This window comes from Mobula hypostoma, chromosome 28 (genome assembly GCF_963921235.1).
Source record: "Mobula hypostoma chromosome 28, sMobHyp1.1, whole genome shotgun sequence".
In the NCBI taxonomy this organism is placed as follows: domain Eukaryota; kingdom Metazoa; phylum Chordata; class Chondrichthyes; order Myliobatiformes; family Myliobatidae; genus Mobula; species Mobula hypostoma.
This window is the reverse complement of record NC_086124.1, coordinates 26,005,982-26,030,768: the sequence shown is the minus strand read 5'-3', so window position 1 is coordinate 26,030,768 and position 24,787 is coordinate 26,005,982. Positions and strand designations below refer to the sequence as shown.

At 51.3% G+C, this 24,787-nt stretch overlaps 1 protein-coding gene across 2 annotated transcripts in view; it reads left to right on the top strand.

Annotated features, from left to right (window-relative positions):
- LOC134338849 (GATA-binding factor 2-like) overlaps positions 1–23,823 on the top strand; it is a 179,739-nt gene extending 155,916 nt beyond the window's left edge. The window contains exons 2-6 of one of the 2 annotated variants that reach the window (XM_063034993.1): positions 6,910–7,208; positions 10,134–10,601; positions 17,715–17,860; positions 19,519–19,644; positions 21,556–23,823. In XM_063034993.1, the coding sequence (XP_062891063.1) occupies positions 6,965–7,208; positions 10,134–10,601; positions 17,715–17,860; positions 19,519–19,644; positions 21,556–21,810 (1,239 nt within the window). In that variant the 5' untranslated portion in view covers positions 6,910–6,964 and the 3' untranslated portion in view covers positions 21,811–23,823. Of the gene's footprint in view, positions 1–6,906; positions 7,209–10,133; positions 10,602–17,714; positions 17,861–19,518; positions 19,645–21,555 lie in introns of both variants that reach the window. The other variant, XM_063034992.1, reaches the window with a different exon arrangement.
- Positions 23,824–24,787: the final 964 nt, after the last annotated feature.

The following is a 24,787-nucleotide window of genomic DNA, read 5'->3' as shown; positions in this document are numbered from 1 at the left end:
AGAGGCTAGGACCAGACCACACAGCCTCACCCTGACGTGAGAGAGACCCTGTCCCATCAATGTCCCCCAGCCCGAGAGCCAGCTCACAGGGCAGGTAACTTGGGTGCAAGAGCACGTGAGAGTTCCCCACCATGCAGGGCTGGCGTGCTGTGAGTACTGGGCTTCGCTCAGCCGGGAGGCGAGTCAGCGCGACCTGTGGCGGCCGTGGCCCCCGGAGTGCCCCGGGCGCGGTTTCAGTCGGCCTCTGCAGATGACATCACCATGACTCAATTCTGATGTAGATGGGAGGATGGTGAAATATATCTGGACTGTGAATAAACAGGAACTCACCCTGTGTGGACAGGACAACAGCCTTTATCCTGTGTAGACGCAGACTGTCTATCGTTAGAGACCACCCCCCAATCTCTTCTCAGACAGGAGGTACAGAAACCTCAGGTCCCATGCCACCAGGTTTCTGGGTGCCACGGTGACGTGGTGGTTAGCGCATCGCTATCACCATTCGGGGTGTACCGGAGTTCGGAGTTCAATCCAGGTGCTGTTCTGTACATCCTCCCTGTAGAATGCATGGGTTTTCCCAGGTGCTCTGGTTTCCTCCCACAGCCCAAAGACATACTGGGAAGGTTAATTGGTCATTGTATATTGTCCCATAATTAGGTTAGGGTCTGTCTGGTCTGTTGGGATGTCATAGCTCAAAGGACCGGAAGGCAATGCTCCCTCCAAGGTGTGCACGCGCACTCGTCTTTTGCTACTAGTGCACAAAGGAATTTAAACTCCGTACAAAAGGTCGTCATCCTCTGCCTCGTTGGCATGTTAAGTGTGTTTCACAATCACATTTCCTTTTCTGGTTTTTGATGTGGACAGTGTTGACAATGTGGAGTTTGCAATGATTGGTGCAGATTTTAGAACTGCCTTATTTGTGCTGTTTTTATTGAAGAAATTATTCAGTGCGCACATGTTGTTGTCACTGGGCAAAAAAATCGCTCAGCGCGAGATTTTTGTGCACACTGGTCATTACAAGTTAGAGGGAACATTGTTGGAAGGGCCTGTTCTGTGCTGTATCACTAAATACATAAAGTGAATCTCAGGGTAGTACATGACGGACGTACTTTGACAATAAATTTACTTTGAACTTTCAATTTTGTGTACAGTGACACTGACATTGGAAGGGCTGTCTACAGAGTCTGAGTGGGTTGCTGTAGTGCGTCTTGATGTTGCACACTGCCGCTCCTGTGCGTTGTGAACAGTTGTGGAAGGGGTGGTATCAAGTGGCCTGCTTTGTCCTAGGTGCTGTCTTAGGAGTCATTGAAGCTGAACTTAGCCAGGAAAGTGGGGAGTGTTCCATCACACACCTGACTTGTAGATGGGGGAAAAGGTGATGTGGAAGGCATGGACCTACTCAGCCAGGAAAGTGGGGAGTATTCCATCACACACCTGACTTGTAGATGGGGGAAAAGGTGATGTGGTGGATGTGGAATGCATAGACCTACTCAGCCAGGAAAGTGGGGAGTGTTCCATCAAACACCCGACTTGTAGATGGAGGAAAAGGTGATGTGGTGGATGTGGAATGCATGGACCTACTCAGCCAGGAAAGTGGGGAGTGTTCCATCACACACCTGACTTGTAGATGGGGGAAAAGGTGATGTGGCGGATGTGGAATGCATGGACCTACTCAGCCAGGAAAGTGGGGAGTGTTCCATCACACTCCTGACTTGTAGATGGGGGAAATGGTGATGTGGCGGATGTGGAATGCATGGACCTACTCAGCCAGGAAAGTGGGGAGTGTTCCATCACACTCCTGACTTGTAAATGGGGGAAAAGGTGATGTGGTGGATGTGAAGGTCATGGACTATCTCCACCCAGGCAAGTGGAGGGTGTTCCATCACACTCCTGATGTGAACCTTGTATAAAGTGGACGGACTTTGGGAGTTAGGAGGTGAGTCACTTTCCTTAGGATCTCTCACCTCTGAGCTGCGCTTGTAACCACGGTATTTATGTGTTACTTGAGTTCAGCTCTGGGTTAATGGTAATTTCCAAGGACACTGACAGTAGGGGATTCATTGCTGGTAATCCCACTGAAGGTCAGGAGGGGGGAGTTCACAAGATATTTCTCCTGTTGGACGACTTTGTTCAGTGGCATTTCACTTGTCACCAATCAGCCCGGTATTGTCCTGGTCTCCCTGCATTCAGTTGTGGTCTGCATCATTACCTGAGGGGGTTGAGCATGGTGAATGAGGGGTCAGTATCCTGCATTTGCAAGTACACATCCCTTCTTCTGACCTTACCACTACCATTAAGTACAGGAGCACCGACCTCATGTCACAGCTGTACAAGTTGTCGATGGGACTGGGGACTGCACTCTGAGCATACTGTGTGTAGTTCTGGTCACCCGTATTTGGGAAGGATGTCTTTGACTGAGAAAGAGAGTGGAAAAGCTTCATGAGATGTTACCAGGTCTGGCACCATTGAGCACACCTACATGAAATGTTGTCGCAGGAAAGCAGCATCCATCATCAGGGACCCCCACCACCAAAACCATGCTCTCTTCTCCCTGCTGCCATCGGGAAGGAGGTACAGGAGCCTCAGGACTCACACCACCAGGTTCAGGAACAGTTATCACCCCCCAACCATCAGGCTCCTGAGCCAGAGGGGATAACTTCACTCAACTTCACTTCATCATTGAAATGTTCCCACAACTGAAGGGCTCACTCTTCATCTCATGTTCTCCACATTTATTGCTTATTTATTATTATTATCATTTCTTTCTTTTTGTATTTGCACAGTTTGTTGTCTTTTTAACGCCCAAGTCGGTTATGAATTTATTGAGTACGCCCGCAAGAAAATGAATCTCAGGGTTGTATATGGTGACATAGATGTACTCTGATAATAAATTTAGTTTGAACTTTGGAGGCCTTGAGTTACAAGAAGAGACAGGGTAAAGATGAAAGATTAACTTTATTTGAACACATCAAATAACACCAAACTATCAAAACACACAGTGAAACACGTCGTTTACATCAAGGTCCGTGGATGGTGTTGGAGGCAGCCCACTAGTGTCGCCACGCTGGTGCCAACGTAACATGCCCTCAATTTCCCAACCCTAACCTGTACGTCTCTGGAATGTGGGAGAAAACCAGAGCACCCGGAGGAAACCCACACAGTCACAGGGAGAACATAGAGACTTATACAAGACAGCAATCGAACCCTGATCACTGGCATTTTGGAGCATTGCACTAACCGCTGTGCTGTCATACCACCCCGCCCTGTTGCCCAAGACTGTTTCCCTGGAGCGCAGGAGATTGGGGTGACCTTACAAAGGCTTTATAAATCATGAGACACACAGACACACACTCATAGGCCACTTTGTTGTGGACCCCGGCGTGATCTTCTGCTGCTGTAGCCCATCCTCCTCAAGGTTTCATGTGTTGTGCGTTCAGATGTTCTTGTCCGCACACCACTGTTGTAATGTGGTTATTTGAGTTACTGTCGCCTTCCTGTCAGCTTGAACCAGTCTGGCCATTCTCCTCTGACCTCTCTCTTTAACGAGGCATCTTCACCCACAGACCTGGTGCTCACTGGATGTTTCTTGTTCTTTGCACCATTCTCTGTAACCTCTAGAGACTGTTGTGTGTGAATATCCCAGGAGACCAGCAGTTTCTCAGAGACTCAAACCACCCCATTTGGCACCAACACTCAATTCCCAGTCAAAGTCACTTAGATCAAAGTCACTGGCCTTCATAACAAGAGGAATTGAGTATAAGAGCAAAGAGGTCCTTCTGCAGATGTACAGGGCCCTGGTGAGACCACACCTGGAGTACTGTGTGCAGTTTTGGTCTCCAAATTTGAGGAAGGACATTCTTGCTATTGAGGGAGTGCAGCGAAGGTTCACAAGGTTAATTCCCAGGATGACGGGACTGTCATATGTCGAAAGATTGGAGCAACTGGGCTTGTATACTCTGGAATTTAGAAGGCTGAGAGGGGATCTTATTGAAACATACAAGATTATTAAGAGATTGGACATGCTGGAGGCAGGAAGCATGTTCCTGCTGATGGGTGAGTCCAGAACCAGAGGCCACAGTTTAAGAATAAGGGGTATGCCATTTAGAACGGAGTTGAGGAAAAACTTTTTCACCCAGAGAGTGGTGGATATATGGAATGCTCTGCCCCAGAAGGCTGTGGAGGCCAAGTCTCTGGATGCTTTCGAAAAAGAGATGGATAGAGATCTTAAAGATAGCGGAATCAAAGGTTATGGGGATAAGTCAGGAACAGGGTACTGATTGTGGATGATCAGCCATGATCACAGTGAATGGCGGTGCTGGATCGAAGGGCCGAATGGCCTACTCCTGCACCTATTGTCTATTGTCTAACACATTTCATTCCCATTCTGTAGTTTGGTCTGAACAACAACTGAACATCTTGACCGTGTCTGCATGCTTTTATGCATTGAGTTGCTGCCACATCATTGGCTGACTAGATATTTGCATTATTGAGCAGTACAGGTGTACCTAATGAAGTGGCCAATGAATGTGTATAAAGTAGCTGGTCATGGTCTTTTTCCTGGGGCAGGGGAGTCTGAAACTAGTGAGCAGAGGTTGATGATGAGGTGGGAGAAGTTTAAAAGGGATTGGAGGGGAAGGTCTCACCACAGAGATGGTGGTGGGTATATGGAACGAGTATGGGAGTGGTTGAAGTGGGTACAATTACATTCACAAGACATTTGGGCAGGTACATTGATAGGAAAGTTTTAGAGGGATATTGGCCGAGCGTGGGCATATAGGACAAGCTCAGATGGGAATCTGGGTCAGCATGGATCAGATGGACTGAAGGGCCTGTTTCCATGCTGTGTAACTCTATGGCTCCATGCCCTCTAGCTCTCGACTTCTTAATCGTTACTCATAGAAAAGTAGAGCACAGAAACAGGCCCTTCAGCCCATCTAGTCCATTCTGAATTATTCATATTGCCTCCTTCCATCAACCTGCAGTGGGACCGTAACCCTACTATCCATGTACCTATTCAAACTTCTCTTAAATGTTGAAACTGAGCTCGCCTGCACCCCTTCCACACTCCACACTCTCACGACCCTCTGAGTGAAGAAGTCCCTCCCTTAAACTCTTCACCTTTCACCCTTAACCCATGACCTCTGGTTGTAGTCCCACCCAACCTCTGTGGAAAAGAGCCTTCACAAGAAAAATATAGATCATACATAATTCATAATTTATAGGACGGCGCAGTGGTTAGCAGAATACTTCCCGGGTTCAATTCCTGCCGCTGCCTGTAAGGAATTTGTATGTTCTCCCCATGACCGTGTGGATTTCCTCCCACAGTCCAAAGGCATACCAGTTAGTAGATTAATTGGTTGCTGTAAATTGTCCCGTGATTAGGCTGGGGTTAAATTAGGGGTTGCTGGGCAACACAGTCTGAAAGGCTGGGAGAGCCTATTCTGCGCTGTATCTCAATAAGTCAAATTTTTTTTTACCAAAAAAAGGCACAAGTGAAATGAAAGACTAAAGCGGTCACAGTGTTGCTGTATTGAGGTAGTGATTAAGGTTGTGCTGGTCGGTTCAAGAACCGAATGGCTGAAGGGAAGTCGCTGGTGGTGTGGGACTTCTGTACGTCCTGCCCGACGGGAGCTGTGAGAAGGTGACGCAGCCCGGATGGTGGGGTCTTCGGTGACGGACGTTCCCTTCCTAAGGCAGCACCTCCTGTAGATACAGTTAGTGTTGGTATTGGTTTAATTGTCACATGCACGGAGATACAGTGAAAAGCTTGTCTTGCAAGCCACTCATACAGATCAGATTACAGGGTGCGGTGAGCAAAACAATAGAAGAAGAAGTGTGGCGCGTGGCCAAGTGGTTAGGGCGTTGGGCTCACGATCTGAAGGTCGTGGGTTCGAGTCTTGGCCAAGGCAGCGTGTTGTGTCTTTGAGCAAGGCACTTAACCACACACTGCCCCAGTCCACCCAGCTGAAAATGGGTACTGGCAAAATGCTGGGGGTTAACCTCGCGATAGACTGGCATCCTATCCGGGGGGGGAGTCTCGTACTCTCAGTCGCTTCGCGCCACAGAAACCAGCATGATGGGCCACAAGACTCGGGACAGACTTTAACTTTAACAATCCATAATAAGTGTCCGGATATAATACTACAATAGATATAGTCATTCCAAACACATATTACTTACAGAAATCAGTAAGTGAAAAATACCATTAACATTAAAAGAGGAAATTGAAGGACTATGGAACATGAACAAGGTATCCATTGTCCCAATAGTAATATCTGCAACTGGTACCATCCCAAAGGCACGACACAATAGCGTTAAACAATTAGGACTACACAGCAATATCTATGTAAATCTCCAGAAAGCCACAATACTAAACACCAATATAATAGTCCGAAAGTTCCTAGCAATTGAGAAATGAGCGTGCTTGGCTACGTCCGTAACTCAGGTTTTACCAGCTTGAGCTGAGCAAAAATATTTTTACAATGATAATAATCATTCATTATGTGTCACGTCATATGATGTGGGCGATCACCGGGGGCTCTGGTTTCCTCCCACAGTCCAAAGACGTACAGCTTTAGTAGGTGAATTGGTCTTTGTAAATTGTCCCGTGAATAGGCTGGGATTAGGTCGGTGAGTTGCTGCTGGTGTTGCTTCAGTGGCCAAATGGGTCTGTTCTGCATTGTATCTTTAAATAAATAAATACAATTAGTCATTGCCGGACTGAGCTGTGGTGTGGAATAATCTGTCCTTTCTTTATTTGGAGGGCAGTGATTATTCCCCCCCCCCACACCCTTTATTTCATGGGGGGTTTGGATAATCCTTGCACCGTTTACTGAGCTCATGTCTCGCGGTGGTTTCTCTCGCGGCCTGGCCGTTGTCTTTGACAACTACCCCCTTCCCTTCCGACAGCAGGGGCAGGGAGCAAGCGCCGCAGCGGCCGAGGAGGAGGGCGGAGGGACAGCCTGTGATGGAGGAGGCGATGGACCAGCACCGCTGGCTGGCGCCCGTCAGCACCTCGGCCCCGCTGCTGAGCTCAGGGCCGGGGCCGGGGCAGGAGACGCTGCTGCCCTACATGGACGAGATGGCGCTGCCCAGCGGCGACAGCGATGCCTTCTACAGCCCAGCCGAGAGCGAGGGGAGCAGTGGTGGCGGGGTGACACCCTACTATACCAGCCCAGTCCACGGGCGCTCCGCGGGAGGCTACCGCCCCGGTAAGTGACAAGCCCCGCTCTCCACATCCCCCTTGTTCCACTAGGCAAAATTCTCCCCCCGTATCCCACAACAGCATTCACCACTTCCCCGCATCATAGAAACAGGCCCTTCAACCCACATCCTGCATGCTAACCATAATACCCATCTGCCCTCCTTGCATTTGGCCCATAATACTCAGAATCAGGTTTCTTATCACTGGCATACATCATAAAATTTGTTGTTTTGTGGCAGCAATGCACAATAATAAAAAGTATAAATTACAATAGGAAATATGTTTTTCAGAAATGAAATTAAAAGAGAAGGAATAAAAGAGAGGTAGTGTTCAGGGTTCAATCTCCATTCAATACTCTGATGGCAGAGGGGAAGAAGCTGTTCCTGAGAAGAGAGGAAGAGTGTATGCCTTCAGGCTCCTGTACCTCCTTCCTAATGGTAGCAATGTCCTGGGTGATGAGGGTCCTTAATAATGGATGCTGCCATTTTGAGGCATCGCTGACTGATGATCTCCCGGATGCTGGGGAGGCTAGTGCCCAAGATGGAGCTGGCTGACTAATAACTTTCTGCAGCTTATTTCAATCCTGTGAAGCTCTTCCCCCACCAGACGGTGGTGCAGCCAGTAAGGATGCCCTCCAGGGTATGTCTGTAGAAACCTGCAATTTACCACAGACCTGGAACAGAATTTAGCCACCATTTGGTCCCCTGGTGATCCCCACCCTTCAATATGTCTTCTTTATCTTTCCACCTCTGGCAGGTCATTGGGTGACAAAGTTGCCCTCCCGTCCCTATTTTATTCCCTTTGCCCAGGCAAAAAGCGCACATGTTCACTCTGTCTCTTGGTTCGAGACACCTCCCACTCTCCGAGGGATGAAGTCCCTGCCTGCCCACCCACCCCCTCCCACTCAGTCCCCCTCTAAATGATCCAGCCTCTACAACCCCTCTGGCAGTTCATTCGGTATCCCTCTGGGTGGAGAGAGAGTTGCCCCTCAGGTCCACTTTGAGTTTCTCCCCTCTCACCTTTAACCTTTGCCCTCTGATTTTGGACTCCACTACAGTGGAGGAAAGAAAGAAATCTCTCTATCCTGGACGATAAATCAAAGGAGAAAAATTGGGCCTTTTGGCCCATCAAGTCAACTCAGCCATTTCACCATGGCTGATTTATTATCCCTCTCAACCCCGTTCTCCTGTCTTCTCTCCGTAACCTTTGACACCCTGACTAATGAAGAACCCATCGACCTCTGTTTTAAATATACTCAGTGATCTGGCCTCCGTGGCTGTCTGTGGCAATGAATTCTACAAATTCGCCACCCTCTAGCTAAAGAAATTCCTCCTCATCTCTGTTCCAAAGGGAAATTCTTATATTCTGAGGCTGTGCCCTCTGGTCCTAGACTCCCTCACTATAGAAAACATCCTCTCCATGTCCACTCTATCCAGGCCTTTCAATATTCGGTAGGTTTCAATTCTTCATTCTTCAAACTCCAGTGAGTACAGGCCCAGAGCCATCAAACACTCCTCATACATTAACCCTTTCAATCCCAGGATCTTCCTCTGAACCCTCTCCAATGCCAGCACATCGTTTCTTAGATAAGGGCCCAAAACTGCTCATAAAATTTTCCAAGTGTGGTCTGACCAATGCTTTATAAGGCCTCAGCATCCTTGCTTTTATATTCTTGTCCTCTCGAAATTAATGCTAACATTGCATTTGTATTCCTTTCTATTCCATTCTATTCCTGTCTATTGTCCTCTTATAATTATCTAATGCTACCTCCCCCAGAGAGAATAAACCCACCCTATCCAGTCTGTAGAGCCAGGCAGCCTTCCCAGGAATTCCTTGTGTCACTGTGGAACGGGTCATGGGTTTGTAAACAACCCTGGAGTCACACTGAGGGTTAGACCCAGTGGAGGTAATTGCCCCTGAGAAGGCAACCGGGCACAAATCAAAGAGTGGGGAGGCTGTTTGGCCCATACACTCCCTGCTCTCTTGCCAGAGCATCTCAGTACATCCCCATCTCTCGCTAGGAAGGACGTGGTATTTCCCCTCTCCGAGGTCCCAGATCTAAGACGGTGGAGGAAGGAGAGAGCTCACAGCCTCCCACCCCCACAGCGTCAGAAGCTTCCTGACTTGTCTGCCAATCAGCCACACTCACGCAGATAAAACCCTCTCCTTCCGCAGTAACTGCTCTGTGAATAGTATGGAGTTCAGGCCACTTGGGAGGACCTGGAGATATTCCCCAGCATCCACCAGGCCCGTTTGCCAGGGGGACCTTGGCGAGTGTCTGTGGTCCCAGCTCCCTCATCCCGAGGTGGGTGGAGGGCCAAGGTGGTGGGAGAGATGACCTGGATCAGCTGAGGAGTTTAACGCCGCCAAAGGAAGTTGTCTCCTCTGCCCTCACTCATATCCCACCCTCCCGCAGTATGGACTCCCTCCTCACCGCCCTCCCAGAGCACAGTACTCCCTCCTCTCTGACCCTCCCGCAGCTCAGAACTCCCTCCTTGCCTCCCCTCCCACAACACAGTATTCCCTCCTCACCACTCCTCCCACAACACAAAACTCCCTCCTCACCACCCCTCGCACAGCATGCACTCCCTCACCACCCCTCCCGCAGCATAGAATTCCCTCCTCACTGTCCCTCCCGCAGCCCAGCGTTCCCTCCTTGCCTCCCCTCCCTCAGCCCGATGCTCTCACCTCACCTCCCCTCCCACAGTACAGTGCTCCCTCCTCACTGCCCCCCCTCACAGTGCAGCACTCCCTCCTTACCATCCCTCCCATGGTGCTCCCTCCTCATCGCTCGTGCCTCTGTACGACAGTGGCAGTGGGGTAGAGGCAGTGGAGGAGGGAAGAACCCACCCCTGGAGAACACACTACCACATTTCAACTCCACTTCTTCTCTCCCTCCCTTCCCTCTCTCCCTCCTCCCTCCTCCAACCAGCTGGCCGGCAGGTCTACAGCCCGCACTTACTGAACAGCCTAGCGTGGATGGAGAGCGGGCAGGCAATCGGCCACCCATACCCCGGGCCCTGGCAGGCAATGAGCCCCTACGGCAAGGGCACGCTGCCCCTGTACCAGGGCTCCCCGAGCCTGTCCTCGCCCCACCACAGCCAGCACCTCTACGGCTTCCCGGTCACCCAGCTGAAGGAGGTCTCCGCTGGCGAGCTCGCCCTCTCCCCGTCCGGCCGGGATGGCAGGGAGAGCCCGAAACCGAAGGACGGCCTGAAGGTGGAGAGAGCCAACCCCAACCTGATGTCGCTGGGCCATGAGGCGCAGCTGGGGCTGCCGAGCACCCCGTACACTACCTCCTCCCCGGTCTACAACGGCGCCCTGTATCACTCGGCTGGAGGATACCTCACTGAGGGATGCCTGTCTCCGCAGAAACAGAAGATACCCCTCTGTCTGACCGGTAAGTGACAGAACAGTCCTCATTTTAGCATGTGGCATACTTGTCTTTATTTGGTATTGGTATTACTGGTGGGAATCAATAGGTTACTCCTGTGCCACTCAGTTAGTCGCTCCTATGGGGAGGAGATCACATACTGTACAAGCAGGGTTATCGATAAAGTGTAGTTGAGTGTCCTGCATGCTGGCGTCCTGGTGTGCTCTGCACCATCCCTCAATAATGAACACAACTATATTGGTTATGGTTTATTATTCACATGTACCAAGATACAGTGAAGATCTTATCCTGCGTACTGCTCGTGCAGATCAGATCATTAGCGTATTAAAGATGAACTTCTATCTGTCACATGTACCTTGAAACGTAGTTCCTGGCGAACCAGCAAGAGGACGACAATTAAGCTAGGAAAGTTTCCCGAGGATGTTGCTGGGAATGGAGAACTTGAGGCTGGATAGACTGGGACTGTTTTCCCTTGGAGCGTCGGAGGCTTGAGGGGCGACCTGATACAGAGGTTTATAAAACCACAAAGGGAATAGATAAAAAGGATTATCATAACCTTTACCCCTCCTCCAGAGCAGCGGTGTCTAAAACTAAGGGGCAGATGTTGAAAGCTTAGCTTTATTTGTCAGATGTACATTGAAACACACCACGAAATGCATCGTTTGTGCCAACAAGCAATGCTGTCTGAGGGCCAACATATCATGCCCACGACTCACCCATACATCTTTGGGAATTTTGGAGTCAACTGGAGACCCACACGGTGGACAAGGATAGATCTGGTCCTAGGGTTGAGGTTCTGAACTGGAAGAAGGCCAAATTTGAAGAAATGAGAAAGGATCTAAAAAGCGTGGATTGGGACAGGTTGTTCTCTGGCAAAGATGTGATTGGTAGGTGGGAAGCCTTCAAAGGGAAAATTTTGAGAGTGCAGAGTTTGTATGTTCCTGTCAGGATTAAAGGCAAATTGAATAGTAATAAGGAACCTTGGTTCTCAAGGGATATTGCAACTCTGATAAAGAAGAAGAGGGAGTTGTATGAAATGTATAGGAAACAGGAGGTAAATCAGGTGCTTGAGGAGTATAAGAAGTGCAAAAAAATACTTAAGAAAGAAATCAGGAGGGCTAAAAGAAGCCATGAGGTTGCCTTGGCAGTCAAAGTGAAGGATAATCCAAAGAGCTTTTACAAGTATATTAAGAGCAAAAGGATTGTAAGGGATAAATTTGGTCCTCTTGAAGATCAGAGTGGTCGGCTTTGTGTGGAACCAAAGGAAATGGGGGAGATCTTAAATAGGTTTTTTGTGTCTGTATTTACTAAGGAAGCTGGCATGAAATCTATGGAATTGAGGGAATCAAGTAGTGAGACCATGGAAAATGTACAGATTGAAAAGGAGGAGGTGCTTGCTGTCTTGAGGAAAATTAAAGTGGATAAATCCCCGGGACCTGACAGAGTGTTCCCTCGGACCTTGAAGGAGACTAGTGTTGAAATTGCGGGGGCCCTGGCAGAAATATTTAAAATGTCGCTGTCTACGGGTGAAGTGCTGGAGGATTGGAGAGTGGCTCATGTTGTTCCGTTGTTTAAAAAAGGATCGAAAAGTAATCCGGGAAATTATAGACCGGTGAGCTTAACGTCAGTAGTAGTTAAGTTATTGGAGGGAGTACTAAGAGACAGAATCTACAAGCATTTGGATAGACAGGGGCTTATTAGGGAGAGTCAACATGGCTTTGTGCGTGGTAGGTCATGTTTGACCAATCTATTGGAGTTTTTCGAGGAGGTTACCAGGAAAGTGGATGAAGGGAAGGCAGTGGATATTGTCTACATGGACTTCAGTAAGGCCTTTGACAAGGTCCCGCATGGGAGGTTAGTTAGGAAAATTCAGTCGCTAGGTATACATGGAGAGGTGGTAAATTGGATTAGACATTGGCTCGATGGAAGAAGCCAGAGAGTGGTGGTAGAGAATTGCTTCTCTGAGTGGAGGCCTGTGACTAGTGGTGTGCCACAGGGATCAGTGCTGGGTCCATTGTTATTTGTCATCTATATCAATGATCTGGATGATAATGTGGTAAATTGGATCAGCAAGTTTGTTGATGATACAAAGATTGGAGGTGTAGTAGACAGTGAGGAAGGTTTTCAGAGCCTGCAGAGGGACTTGGACAGCTGGAAAAATGGGCTGAAAAATGGCAGATGGAGTTTAATACTGACAAGTGTGAGGTATTGCACGTTGGAAGGACAAACCAAGGTAGAACATACAGGGTTAATGGTAAGGCACTGAGGAGTGCAGTGGAACAGAGGGATCTGGGAATACAGATACAAAATTCCCTAAAAGTGTCGTCACAGGTAGATAGGGTCGTAAAGAGAGCTTTTGGTACATTGGCCTTTATTAATCGAAGTATTGAGTATAAGAGCTGGAATGTTATGATGAGGTTGTATAAGGCATTGGTGAGGCTGAGTCTGGAGTATTGTGTTCAGTTTTGGTCACCAAATTACATGAAGGATATAAATAAGGTTGAAAAAGTGCAGAGAAGGTTTACAAGGATGTTGCCGGGACTTGAGAAACTGAGTTACAGAGAAAGGTTGAATAGGTTAGGACTTTATTCCCTGGAGCATAGAAGAATGAGGGGAGATTTGATAGAGGTATATAAAATTATGATGGGTATAGATAGAGTGAATGCAAGCAGGCTTTTTCCACTGAGGCAAGGGGAGAAAAAAACCAGAGGACATGGGTTAAGGGTGAGGGGGGAAAAGTTTAAAGGGAACATTAGGGGGGGCTTCTTCACACAGAGAGTGGTGGGAGTATGGAATGAGCTGCCAGACGAGGTGGTAAATGCAGGTTCTTTTTTAACATTTAAGAATAAATTGGACAGATACATGGATGGGAGGTGTATGGAGGGATATGGTCCGTGTGCAGGTCAGTGGGACTAGGCAGAAAATGGTTCGGCACAGCCAAGAAGGGCCAAAGGGCCTGTTTCTGTGCTGTAGTTTCTATGGTTCTATGGTTCTATGGTTCAGTGATGGTGCAAGTGAAGTTATCCTCTCTGGTTCAGGAGCCTGTTGGTTGAAGGGTAATAACTGTGGTGGGAGTCCTGAAGCTCCTTGACCTTGTTCCTAATGACAACAGCGAGAAGAGAGTATGATCTGGGTGGTGGTGGTCCTTGATGATGGATACTGCTTTCCTGCAACTCTGTTCCGTGTAGATGGGGAGAGCTTTACCCGGGATGGACTGGGCCACATCTACTTCTTTTTGTAGGATTTTCTGATCAAAGGCATTGGTGTTTCCATACCAGGCTGTGATGCAGCCACCACACATCTATAGAAGTTTATTGAAGTTTTAGATCGCATGCCGAGTCTATGCAAACTTCTAGGGCAGTCCAGATGCTGCTGCGCATTCTTCATAGTTGCACTTACGTGCTGGTCCTCTGAAATGATAACACCAGGGAATTTAAAGTTGCCGACCCTCTCCACCTCTGGTCCCTCAGTGAGAACCTGTTTATGGACATCCAGTTTCCTCCTCCTGAAGTCAATAATATTTATTTAATATATCATTGTAATTTATAGGTTTTATGTATTACACTGTATTGCTGCCTCAAAACAACAAATTTCGTAACATATTTCAGTGATAGCAATCAAGATCTCATTCAAGGTCAAGTTGAATTGACATCCAACCATACGTGAATACTCATGAATACAGCCAAATGAAACAGCATTACTCCAGGGCCAAGATGCAAAACACAGTATCAACATTCACACACAGCACAAGGCACATATAGATAGCAGTGAGTTACAGTCACACAAAAAGTCCCTGGGTCCACTAACGTTGCAGCAGTCTGCAGTTGAACACAACACAGCTTGTCTTCTACTGGGCAAACACTGAGGGGCAGCACCGACTCCAGCAGGGACGCTGTGCCACACCACCTCCAGCACTCCAGCTGAGTGCCCGACCCTGACGCCTCTTTGCCGGGCAGCTGCAAACAGGCAACACTGCGGCTTGAGATTGGAAAAGGCAACCTGATTTGGACCACACCAGGTGGCAGAACAGACTCAATGGGCCAAACGGCCTCATTCTGTTTCGATGTCTTATTGTCCACCTTAGGGTTTTAGGGAGAGGGATGTGGAGGAAATAGAGGACGGGCCAGAGTCTGGAGCCTTCAGGACAGCGATGTGGACATTGGCTGACCGAGCCGGGATGTCCAGTTGACAGACCGAGGCTGGTGGCTCCCCCAGTGTCAGGGGACTGTCGGTGGGATCCAGAGTCAGAGATCCGTGCGGGCAGGAGGGGCGAGGTCCAGTAGCCCTTTTGGGTTTGCATATTGGTGAGACCTTGTGTTCAAGGTCCCGTCATTGCCAAGCCCTGGTTCAATGCCGAGGATCGAATCGAACGTCCGGTGGCCAAAGCCCCAGGTCGGTGAATCTCTGCGAGTCCACTAGGGTAGTAGAAAGCCCAGTGATGGTGTGTCCAGGTCTGCTGGAGGCTGGAGGCCGGAGAACATGGTCTGTCATTCTGCCACGCATTGTGGGCATGTGCTACATTGGTGCCAGAATGTGTGGCAACACTTGCGGGCTGCCCCAGCACGTTCTCGAGTGTCTCGAAATGACACATTGCATGGTATATTTCAACGTACATGTGGTAAATAAATCTAAACCTATAACCTTAAATCTTGAGGCAACTTTGAAAGTGGTAGATTTTGGCTTTCGTGAAGCAGAGAATGTTCTTGTAGAGTGAGACATGCCCGTCTTCAGGCAGTCTGCACCCTGACGTACATTCGATAGCGCAAGACAACAGCAAAGTGCGTGCAGGAGAGAGGGTGGTCACGGAGACAGACCGGGGTGTAGGGACCAGAGGTGATTATAGAGATGGGGAGGGGTGAGGGGTTGGAGGTCATTATTGAGATGGGAAGGGGTCACATAGACGGAGAGGAATGTAGGGGAGGGAGGAGGTTACACAGATAGGGAGGAATGTAAAGGCTGGAGGGGGTACAGAGACTGGGAGGGTTGTAGGGGAGGAAGTGGGGTGTCACATAGATTGAGAGGGGGATAGGGTTAGGGAGGAGGTTACACAGATAGGGAGGGGTGTAAGCGGATACAGAGACCAGGAGGGTTGTATGGGATGAGAGGGAATGTCACATAGATGGAGAGGAATGTAAAGGAGGGAGGAGGTTACACAGATAGGGAGGGATGTGAGGGCTGGAGGGAGATAGACAGGGGAGGGACGTAGGGGCCAGAAGGGGTTACAGAGACAAGGAAGGGTGTAGAAGTCAGAGGGGGTTATGGAGACGGAGAGGAGTGTAGGGGCTGGAGAGGGTTACAGAGATGGGGAAGGGTTGTCGATGACTGTAGAGGTGGTGAGGGGTTGTCGATGACTGTAGAGATGGTGAGGGTTGAGGGGTTGTCGATGACTGTAGAGATGGTGGGGGTGAGGGGTTGTCGATGACTGTAGAGATGGTGGGAGTGAGGGGTTGTCGATGACTGTAGAGATGGGGAAGGGTGAGGGGTTGTCGATGACTGTAGAGATGGAGAGGGGTGAGGGGTTGTCGATGACTGTAGAGATGGGGAAGGGTGAGGGGTTGTCGATGACTGTAGAGATGGTGAAGGGTGAGGGGTTGTCGATGACTGTAGAGATGGGGAAGGGTGAGGGGTTGTTGATGACTGTAGAGATGGAGAAGGGTGAGGGGTTGTTGATGACTGTAGAGATGGGGAAGGGCTGTTGATGACTGTAGAGATGGGGAAGGGTGAGGGGTTGTTGATGACTGTAGAGATGGGGAAGGGTGAGGGGTTGTCGATGACTGTAGAGATGGGGAAGGGTGAGGGGTTGTCGATGACTGTAGAGATGGGGAAGCGTGAGGGGTTGTTGATGACTGTAGAGATGGTGAGGGGTGAGGGGTTGTCGATGACTGTAGAGATGGGGAAGGGTTGTTGATGACTGTAGAGACGGGGAAGAGTGAGGGGTTGTCGATGACTGTAGAGATGGTGGGTGTGAGGGGTTGTCGATGACTGTAGAGATGGGGAAGGGTTGTCGATGACTGTTGAGATGGTGGGGGTGTGGGGTTGTCGATGACTGTAGAGATGGTGAGGAGTGGGGGTTGTCGATGACTGTAGAGATGGTGGGGGTGTGGGGTTGTCGATGACTGTAGAGATGGGGAAGGGTGAGGGGTTGTCGATGACTGTAGAGATGGTGGGGGTGAAGGTTGTCGATGACTGTACAGTTGGTGGGGGTGAGGGGTTGTCGATGACTGTAGAGATGGTGAGGGATGAGGGGTTGTCGATGACTGTAGAGATGGTGAGGGGTGAGGGGTTGTTGATGACTGTAGAGATCGTGGGGGTGAAGGGTTGTCGATGACTGTAGAGTTGGTGGGGGTGAGGGGTTGTCGATGACTGTAGAGATGGTGGGGGTGTGGGGTTGTCGATGACTGTAGAGATTGTGGGGGTGAGGGGTTGTCGATGACTGTAGAGATGGTGGAGGTGAGGGGTTGTCGATGACTGTAGAGTTGGTGGGGGTGAGGGGTTGTCGATGACTGTAGAGATGGTGAGGGGTGAGGGGTTGTGGATGACTGTAGAGATGGTGGGGGTGAAGGGTTGTCGATGACTGTTGAGTTGGTGGGGGTGAGGGGTTGTCGATGACTGTAGAGATGGTGGGGGTGAGGGGTTGTCGATGACTGTAGAGATGGTGGAGGTGAGGGGTTGTCGATGACTGTAGAGTTGGTGGGGGTGAGGGGTTGTCGATGACTGTAGAGATGGTGAGGGGTGAGGGGTTGTCGATGACTGTAGAGATGGTGGGGGTGAAGGGTTGTCGATGACTGTAGAGTTGGTGGGGGTGAGGGGTTGTCGATGACTGTAGAGATGGTGGGGGTGAGGGGTTGTCGATGACTGTAGAGTTGGTGGGGGTGAGGGGTTGTCGATGACTGTAGAGATGGTGAGGGGTGAGGGGTTGTCGATGACTGTAGAGATGGTGAGGGGTGAGGGGTTGTCGATGACTGTAGAGTTGGTGGGGGTGAGGGGTTGTCGATGACTGTAGAGTTGGTGGGGGTGAGGGGTTGTCGATGACTGTAGAGATGGGGAAGGGTGTATGGTGTAAAGGGATCCCATGACACTCCCCACTCGGACGATGTAACCCACTGTGCCCCATTGCAGAGGCGCGGGAGTGCGTGAACTGCGGGGCGACCGCCACACCGCTGTGGCGCCGCGATGGCACTGGACACTACCTGTGCAACGCCTGCGGGCTCTACCACAAGATGAACGGCCAGAACCGCCCCCTCATCCGGCCCAAGAAGCGACTGGTGAGTGAGCAAGCCCCACCCCCACCCCGTCCGCGGTCAGGGTTTCGCCCCAGAGCCGAGGAGACCAGCGAGGTGTGGGAGCCTCTCCACCCTCTGGGTCAGCCCCCTCAGATTACACAACAACTCTGCTCGTCTGTGGTCACCATAACGCTGAACAGTACAATGCAGGGACAGGCCCTTCGGCCCACAGTGTCTGTGCTGTTCCCATCTGCCTGCACCTGGTTCATATGTCCGTCTAAAAACCTCTTAAACACCTCTATCGTATCTGCCTCCACCCCTGCCCCTAGCAGCATGTCCCAGGCACCCGCCACTCTCCGCGTAAAAGAGATTTTCCCGCATATCTCCTTCAAACTCTCCCCTTAGTCTCCAACACTCCAGACAAAACCCAGTTTACGTACGCTCTCTAATCCTGGTGAACCTCTCCGAAGTCTCCAGACTACACAGTTCCCGTTGTGCAGCAACCAGGAGTGAACACGATGCTCCACATGTGATGGAGCCAGGGTTTGATGGAGCTGCATTGTCACTCCTCAACATGAGAGCATAAGACGTAGGAGCAGATTTAGGCTCTTCGGTCCCATTGAGGCTGACCTACTGCTCGAACATGGTTGATTGATTTTCCCTCTCAACCCTACTGTCCTGCCTTGTCACCATTACTAAACATGAACCCATCAACCTCCGCTTTAAACATACCCAATGACTTGGCCTCGATAGCTGTCTGTGGCAATGAATTCCATCTTCTTATTCTGGCTTCTTGTCCCTGCCTTTCCAGCCCTGAAACATTCCCTCCATGCTCCCTGACCTGCTGGGTTCCTCCAGCAGCTGGTGTTCGTGGCTCAAGGTTTCCAGCACCTGCAGAATCTCTTGGGTTCCAGATCCAACTCAGTCGCCAGCCTTCTCCACCCTGGGGTACGCGTGACCATCCAAGCATTCCTTCAGTGCCGGGACAGTCTCGGCCTCTCCCAAACCCTGGGCAGATCGTTCCAGGTTTCAATGCCCCCTCAACCCTCCACCTCAGCCCTGCTCTCTTGGGACCTCAGCATCTATCTGCCTGTCTGCTCTGTATCCCACCGTCAGGAGGAAGACGTCTCAGGTGTGGCCCGGAACGCACAGGGAGTGTGAAACTTGGGTAAAGGTTAGCTTTGTCTGTCACAGGTACATCGAGACACTCAGTGAAATGCACCCATTTGCGTCAACGACCAACACAGTCCGAAGGCTGTGCTGGGGGGCAGCCGCGAGTACGGCCACACTTCCAGCACCAACAGCTTACTAACCCGAACCCGTACGTCTTTGGGATTTGGGAGGAAATCGGAGCCCCCCCCCCCCCCCCACGGGGAGGAAGCACAAACTCCCTACAGACAGTACCGTACAGGAATCAAATCCCCACGGCTGCCACTGTAATAGCATTATGCTGTGCTGTCCTGCGGGCAGGCAGGCGAGTTTAACTGGGCGCAGGCATCGTGTGTCGAGGGGCTGTACTGCTGCGCCCCCTCGGGACCTCTTCCCGCACCCCTCCCATCCCGAACGGCCGCAGCGTTGGGAGCTACAGTGAGCTCGAGGACCGGGCGGGGGCTGGGGGCCAGAGAGCCCCCAGCTCTCCCCTCTGGTGTAAGGAAGAGTCATCTCTGGCCGAGCTAACTGGGGTTCACCTTCCCCGTCAGATTGTGAGCAAGCGGGCCGGGACACAGTGCGCCAACTGCCACACCAGCACCACCACCCTGTGGAGACGCAACATCAGCGGAGAACCCGTCTGCAATGCCTGCGGGCTGTACTACAAGCTGCACAATGTGAGTACCCGACCCTCCCTCTCGCCTCACACCGGCAGAACCGCTGCCTTATCCACGACTGAGACCCGGGCTCGATCCGACCCCGACCACCGCTGCTGTCTGCGTGTCCCTGTGTGTGAATACTCGGGGTGTGTGCGTGTGCTCGGGGTGTGTGCGTGTCCCAGTGTGTGTGTGTGTGAGCGAGTGTGTGTGTGTGTGTGTGTGTGTGTGTGTGTGTGAGCGAGTGTGTACGTGTGTGAGTACTCAGTGTGTGTGTGTGTCCCAGTGTGTCTGTGGGTGGGTGGCTGTGTGTGTTCACGAACAAGCGTATCTATGTTTGTATTTGAGTCTGTTCCAGTGTGTGCAAGTGTACACACATGTACTGGTGTGCCTGTGTTTCAGTGTGTCTGTGTGCTTATGTTTTTCTGTGTGTGTGTGTGCACACAGCTGGGTTCACATCCTCTCCATGTGACTCCTCCAGCCCTACATCTCACCAACGTATGAGGGGGTTCACCGCGGTCAGTTAACCTCCAGACCCTTTGGGCTGTGGAATAAACAGGGGAACCCAGGGAGACATCAAAACTGTGACAGACACAGAGTGCAGCTGACTGCTGGGGTCAGACACAGGGGGAGGCTCCCTCCACACCGTCCCATCTCACACTCCCGGGGTCAGACACAGAGTGAAGCTCCCTCCACACCGTCCCATCACACACTCCCGGGGTTAGACACAGAGTGAATCTCCCTCCACACCGTCCCATCACACACTCCCAGGGCCAGACACAGAGTGAAGCTCCCTCCACACCGTCCCATCACACACTCCCGGGGTCAGACACAGACTGAAGCTCCCTCCACACCGTCCCATCACACACTCCCGGGGTCAGACACAGAGTGAAACTCCCTCCACACCGTCCCATCACACACTCCTGGAGTCAGACACAGAGTGAAGCTCCCTCCACACCGTCCCACCACACAGCCCTGGGTCAGACACAGAGTGAAGCTCCCTCCACACTGTCCCATCACACACTCCCAGGGTCAGACACAGACTGAAGATCCCTCCACACCGTCCCATCACACACTCCCGGGGTCAGACACACAGAGTGAAGCTCCATCTACACCGTCCCATCACACACTCCCGGGGTCAGACACAGAGTGAAGCTCCCTCCACACCGTCCCATCACACACTCCCGGGGTCAGACACAGAGTGAAGCTCCCTCCACTCCGTCCCATCACACACTCCTGGGGTCAGACACAGACTGAAGCTCCCTCCATACCGTCCCATCGCACACTCCCGGGGTCAGACACAGAGCGAATCTTCCTCCACACCGTCCCATCACACACTCCCAGGGCCAGACACAGAGTGAAGCTCCCTCCACACCGTCCCATCACACACTCCCGGGGTCAGACACAGACTGAAGCTCCCTCCACGCCGTCCCATCACACACTCCCAGGGTCAGACACAGAGTGAAGCTCCCTCCACACCGTCCCATCGCACGTCCCGGGGTCAGACACAGAGTGAAGCTCCCTCCACACCATCCCATCGCACAGCCCTGGGTCAGACACAGAGTGAAGCTCCCTCCACACCGTCCCATCACACACTCCCAGGGTCAGACACAGAGTGAAGCTCCCTGCACACCGTCCCATCGCACGTCCCGGGGTCAGACACAGAGTGAAGCTCCCTCCACACTGTCCCATCACACACTCCTGGGGTCAGACACAGACTGAAGATCCCTCCACACCGTCCCATCACACACACCCGGAGGTCAGACACAGAGTGAATCTCCCTCCACACCGTCCCATCACACACTCCCAGGGCCAGACACAGAGTGAATCTCCCTCCACACCGTCCCATCACACACTCCCGGGGTCAGACACAGAGTGAAACTCCCCCTGCTCCTGCCTGATGGACCCAGCCAACTCATTCTCCCATTCCAGGTGAACCGCCCTTTGGCCATGAAGAAGGATGGAATTCAGACCCGGAACAGGAAGGTCTCCAACAAGACAAAGAAGGGCCGGAAGACGGCCGAGGCGTTCGTCGAGGAGCCCCGCACCCTGGCCCTGGGTTCCCCAGCCTTCGCCATGCCCTACAGCCACTCCTCCCACCTCGTCTCCCCCTCAGCCTTACACTCTCAGTCCGGCCTCACCTACACCACCAGCAATCCCACCAGCATGGTGTCTGCTCTCAGTTAAGGGCCCCCTCCACTCCCCTGTTGTCAACCCCGCCTCCCCCCAGCTCCAGCTGGCTCTCCCTACTTCCCAGATCCCTGTACATACACCCCCACCTTCTCCCTCCTCCTGCTCTTAACGCCATCCCTCTACCGTAGGATAGGAGCAGAATTTGGCCATTCGGCGCATCAAGTCTGCTCCGCCATTCCATCATGGCTGATTTATTTTCCCTGTCAACCCCATTCTTCTGCCTTCTCCCTGTAACATTCAATCCCCTAACTAATCAAGAACCCATCAACCTCCGCTTTAAATATACCCAATGACTTGGCCTTCACGGCTGTCTGCGGCAACGAATTCCACAGATTCACCCTCTCTGGCTGAATAAATTCCTCCTCATCTCTGTTGTAAGTGGACGTTCCTCTATTCTAAGCCTGTGCCCTCTGATCCTAGACTCCCCCACTGCAGGACACATTTCCACATCCACTCTGTCTAGGCCTTTCAATATCTGACAGGTTTCAATGCGATCACTCCTGATTGTTCTAAACTCTGTTGAGTACCCAGAGCTTCATACGTTGACGCTTGATGAGACTCCCCCTGATGAGATGGCAGCCCTAATCTTCCCCCACCCCCGGGAGACTGTCATAGAGCGTACGGGAGAAGGGTGTCCCTCGTTTCTCCGCTGCCCTCCCACAACCCTGCAGAGAAGAGGCACCCACCTCACGGAACGAGCACCAGGGTTCCTGGCCTCAAAGTTCCCTCGGGGTCCAGAGCCCTGTCTTGCCTTGGGACGTGGAGGCGGTTGTGTGGGGAAGGGGAGACACGCACGGTTGTAGTTGGCTCCTCCCCGTCCTGATCTCTGGAATGACCACCGCCGACCCTCCTCCTTCCTTCCACACTCGCCTCCTCCTTTACCACAGCCGTCAGCCCTCAGTTCCTCAGACTCCCCCTCTGTTTGCCCCATTGATCTCAGAGCGATCCACACACCCAACAATTCCCGTCACTCCTTCCCCACCCATGGCTCCCGTTGAACACCGATCCACTCCCCCCCCCCCGCCCAGCTACTCATTCCAGCAGACATCTTCTCCCTACTTCCCCCTTCGGAATCTCCTGCCCATCCCTCTCGATCCTTGTGGGACTCACTTTCTCCCTCTGGCACCAACTCCTATTACTTCCTGGTCTTCGGTAATTAAGATCCACCTCCCCGAGAGCCCCCACCCTCGGTACATCTCTCCTGCACCCCCTCTCCAAAAACCTTCCCATCTCACCAGGGGTCCGGTGTCTGGAATTGGACCCACCAGCGTCCCAGTGCCTGCCAGCCCTGAGGGGTCTCTGATCGAGCTCCCCCGCCTTACCCCTCCCCGTCCTCGGCTGAGCATCTTCCTGAGTGTTCGGGATCGATCAGCCTCTGCGGCAGCCTGTCTAAAGCTCAAAAGTACATTTTATTTTTCAAAGTACAAATATATCTCCACGTACAACCCTGAGATTCATTTTCCTGTGGGCAGACTCAGCAAATCTATAGAATCGTAACTGTAAACAGGATCAATGAAAAATCAACCAGAATGCAGAAGACAACAAACTGTGCAGATATAAATCAATAGCAATAAATAATGAGAATATGGAATAAAGAGGCCTTAAAGTGAGATTATTGGTTGTGGGAACATCTCAATGGAGGGGCAAGTGAGTGTAGTTAACGCTCACTTTGGACAAGAGCCTGATGGCTGAGGGGCGGTAACTGTTCTTGGACCTGGTGGTGAGAGTCCCGGGGCTCCTGTACCTTCTGCCCGACGGCAGCAGCGAGACGAGAGCATGGCCTGGGTGGTGGGGATCCCTGATGATGGATGCTGCTTTCCTACGGCTGCGTTCCATGTTCAGAGGTTCAGAGGGCCGAATCCATTGCCTTTTGTAGAATTTTCCATTCAAAGGTGCAGTTGTTTCCATACCAGGCTGTGATACAACCAGTCAATACACTCTGCACCACACTTCTGTAGAAATCTGTCTAAGTTTTTGATGTCGTGCTGAATTAAAGGAATCAGAGCTGCTGCCGTGTTTTCTTTGCAATTACATTTACATGACAGGTCCAGGACAAGTTCTCTGAAACCGTAACACCCAGGGATTTAAAGTTGCCGACCCTCTCCACCTTCTGATCCTCCGATAAGTACTGTCTCTGGTTTCCCTCTCCTGAAGCCTACTCTCAGTTCCTTGGTCTTATTGACATTGAGTGAGAGGTTGTCGTTACCACACCACCCGGCCAAGTTTCAATCTCCTTCCTGTATGCTGAGTCCACGGCCCACGGCAAACTCGAGTGCGGTATTGGAGCTGTAATCAGCCACAGGGTGTAAAGTGAGTCGAGCAGGGGTCTAAGCACACAGCCCCGTGGTCCTCCTGTGCTGAGGGGGTTGTGCAGCAGGTATTTTACCAATACAGACTGACTCGGGTCTGTGAGTGATGAGTTTGAGGATCCAATTGCAGAAGGAGGTATCGAGAGCAAGGTCTTATTGATTAGTTTTGAGGGGATGAAGGTACAGAATGCTGAGCTGTAGTCGATAAAGAGACTCCTGATGGATATAGGACATAGAAAAGTACAGGCCCTTCAGCCCACAATGTTGTGCTGACCCTTTAACCTAATCTAAGATTAACCTAACCCTTCCCTCTCACATAACCCTCCATTTTTCTATCATCCATGTGCCTATCCAAGTCTCTTAAATGTCCCTAATGTATTTGTCTCTACCACCACACGAGTCAGCATGTTCTATTCACCCACACCCCTTGTGTAAAAACACTCACCCCTGACATTCCCCCCGCTATATTTTTCCTCTAGTCAGCAGGGAGATGGGCTGTCTTAGATCGTACAGGAAATGGGTATCCCTCGTCTCTCCACTCCCCTGCGGAGAACAGGCACCCGTCCCACAGAACAAGCAGGAAGGGTTCTGATCTTGAGGTTCTCTCAGAGGTCCTCTTGCCTTGGGGCATGGAGGCCGTTATGTGGGGAGGGGGAGACACA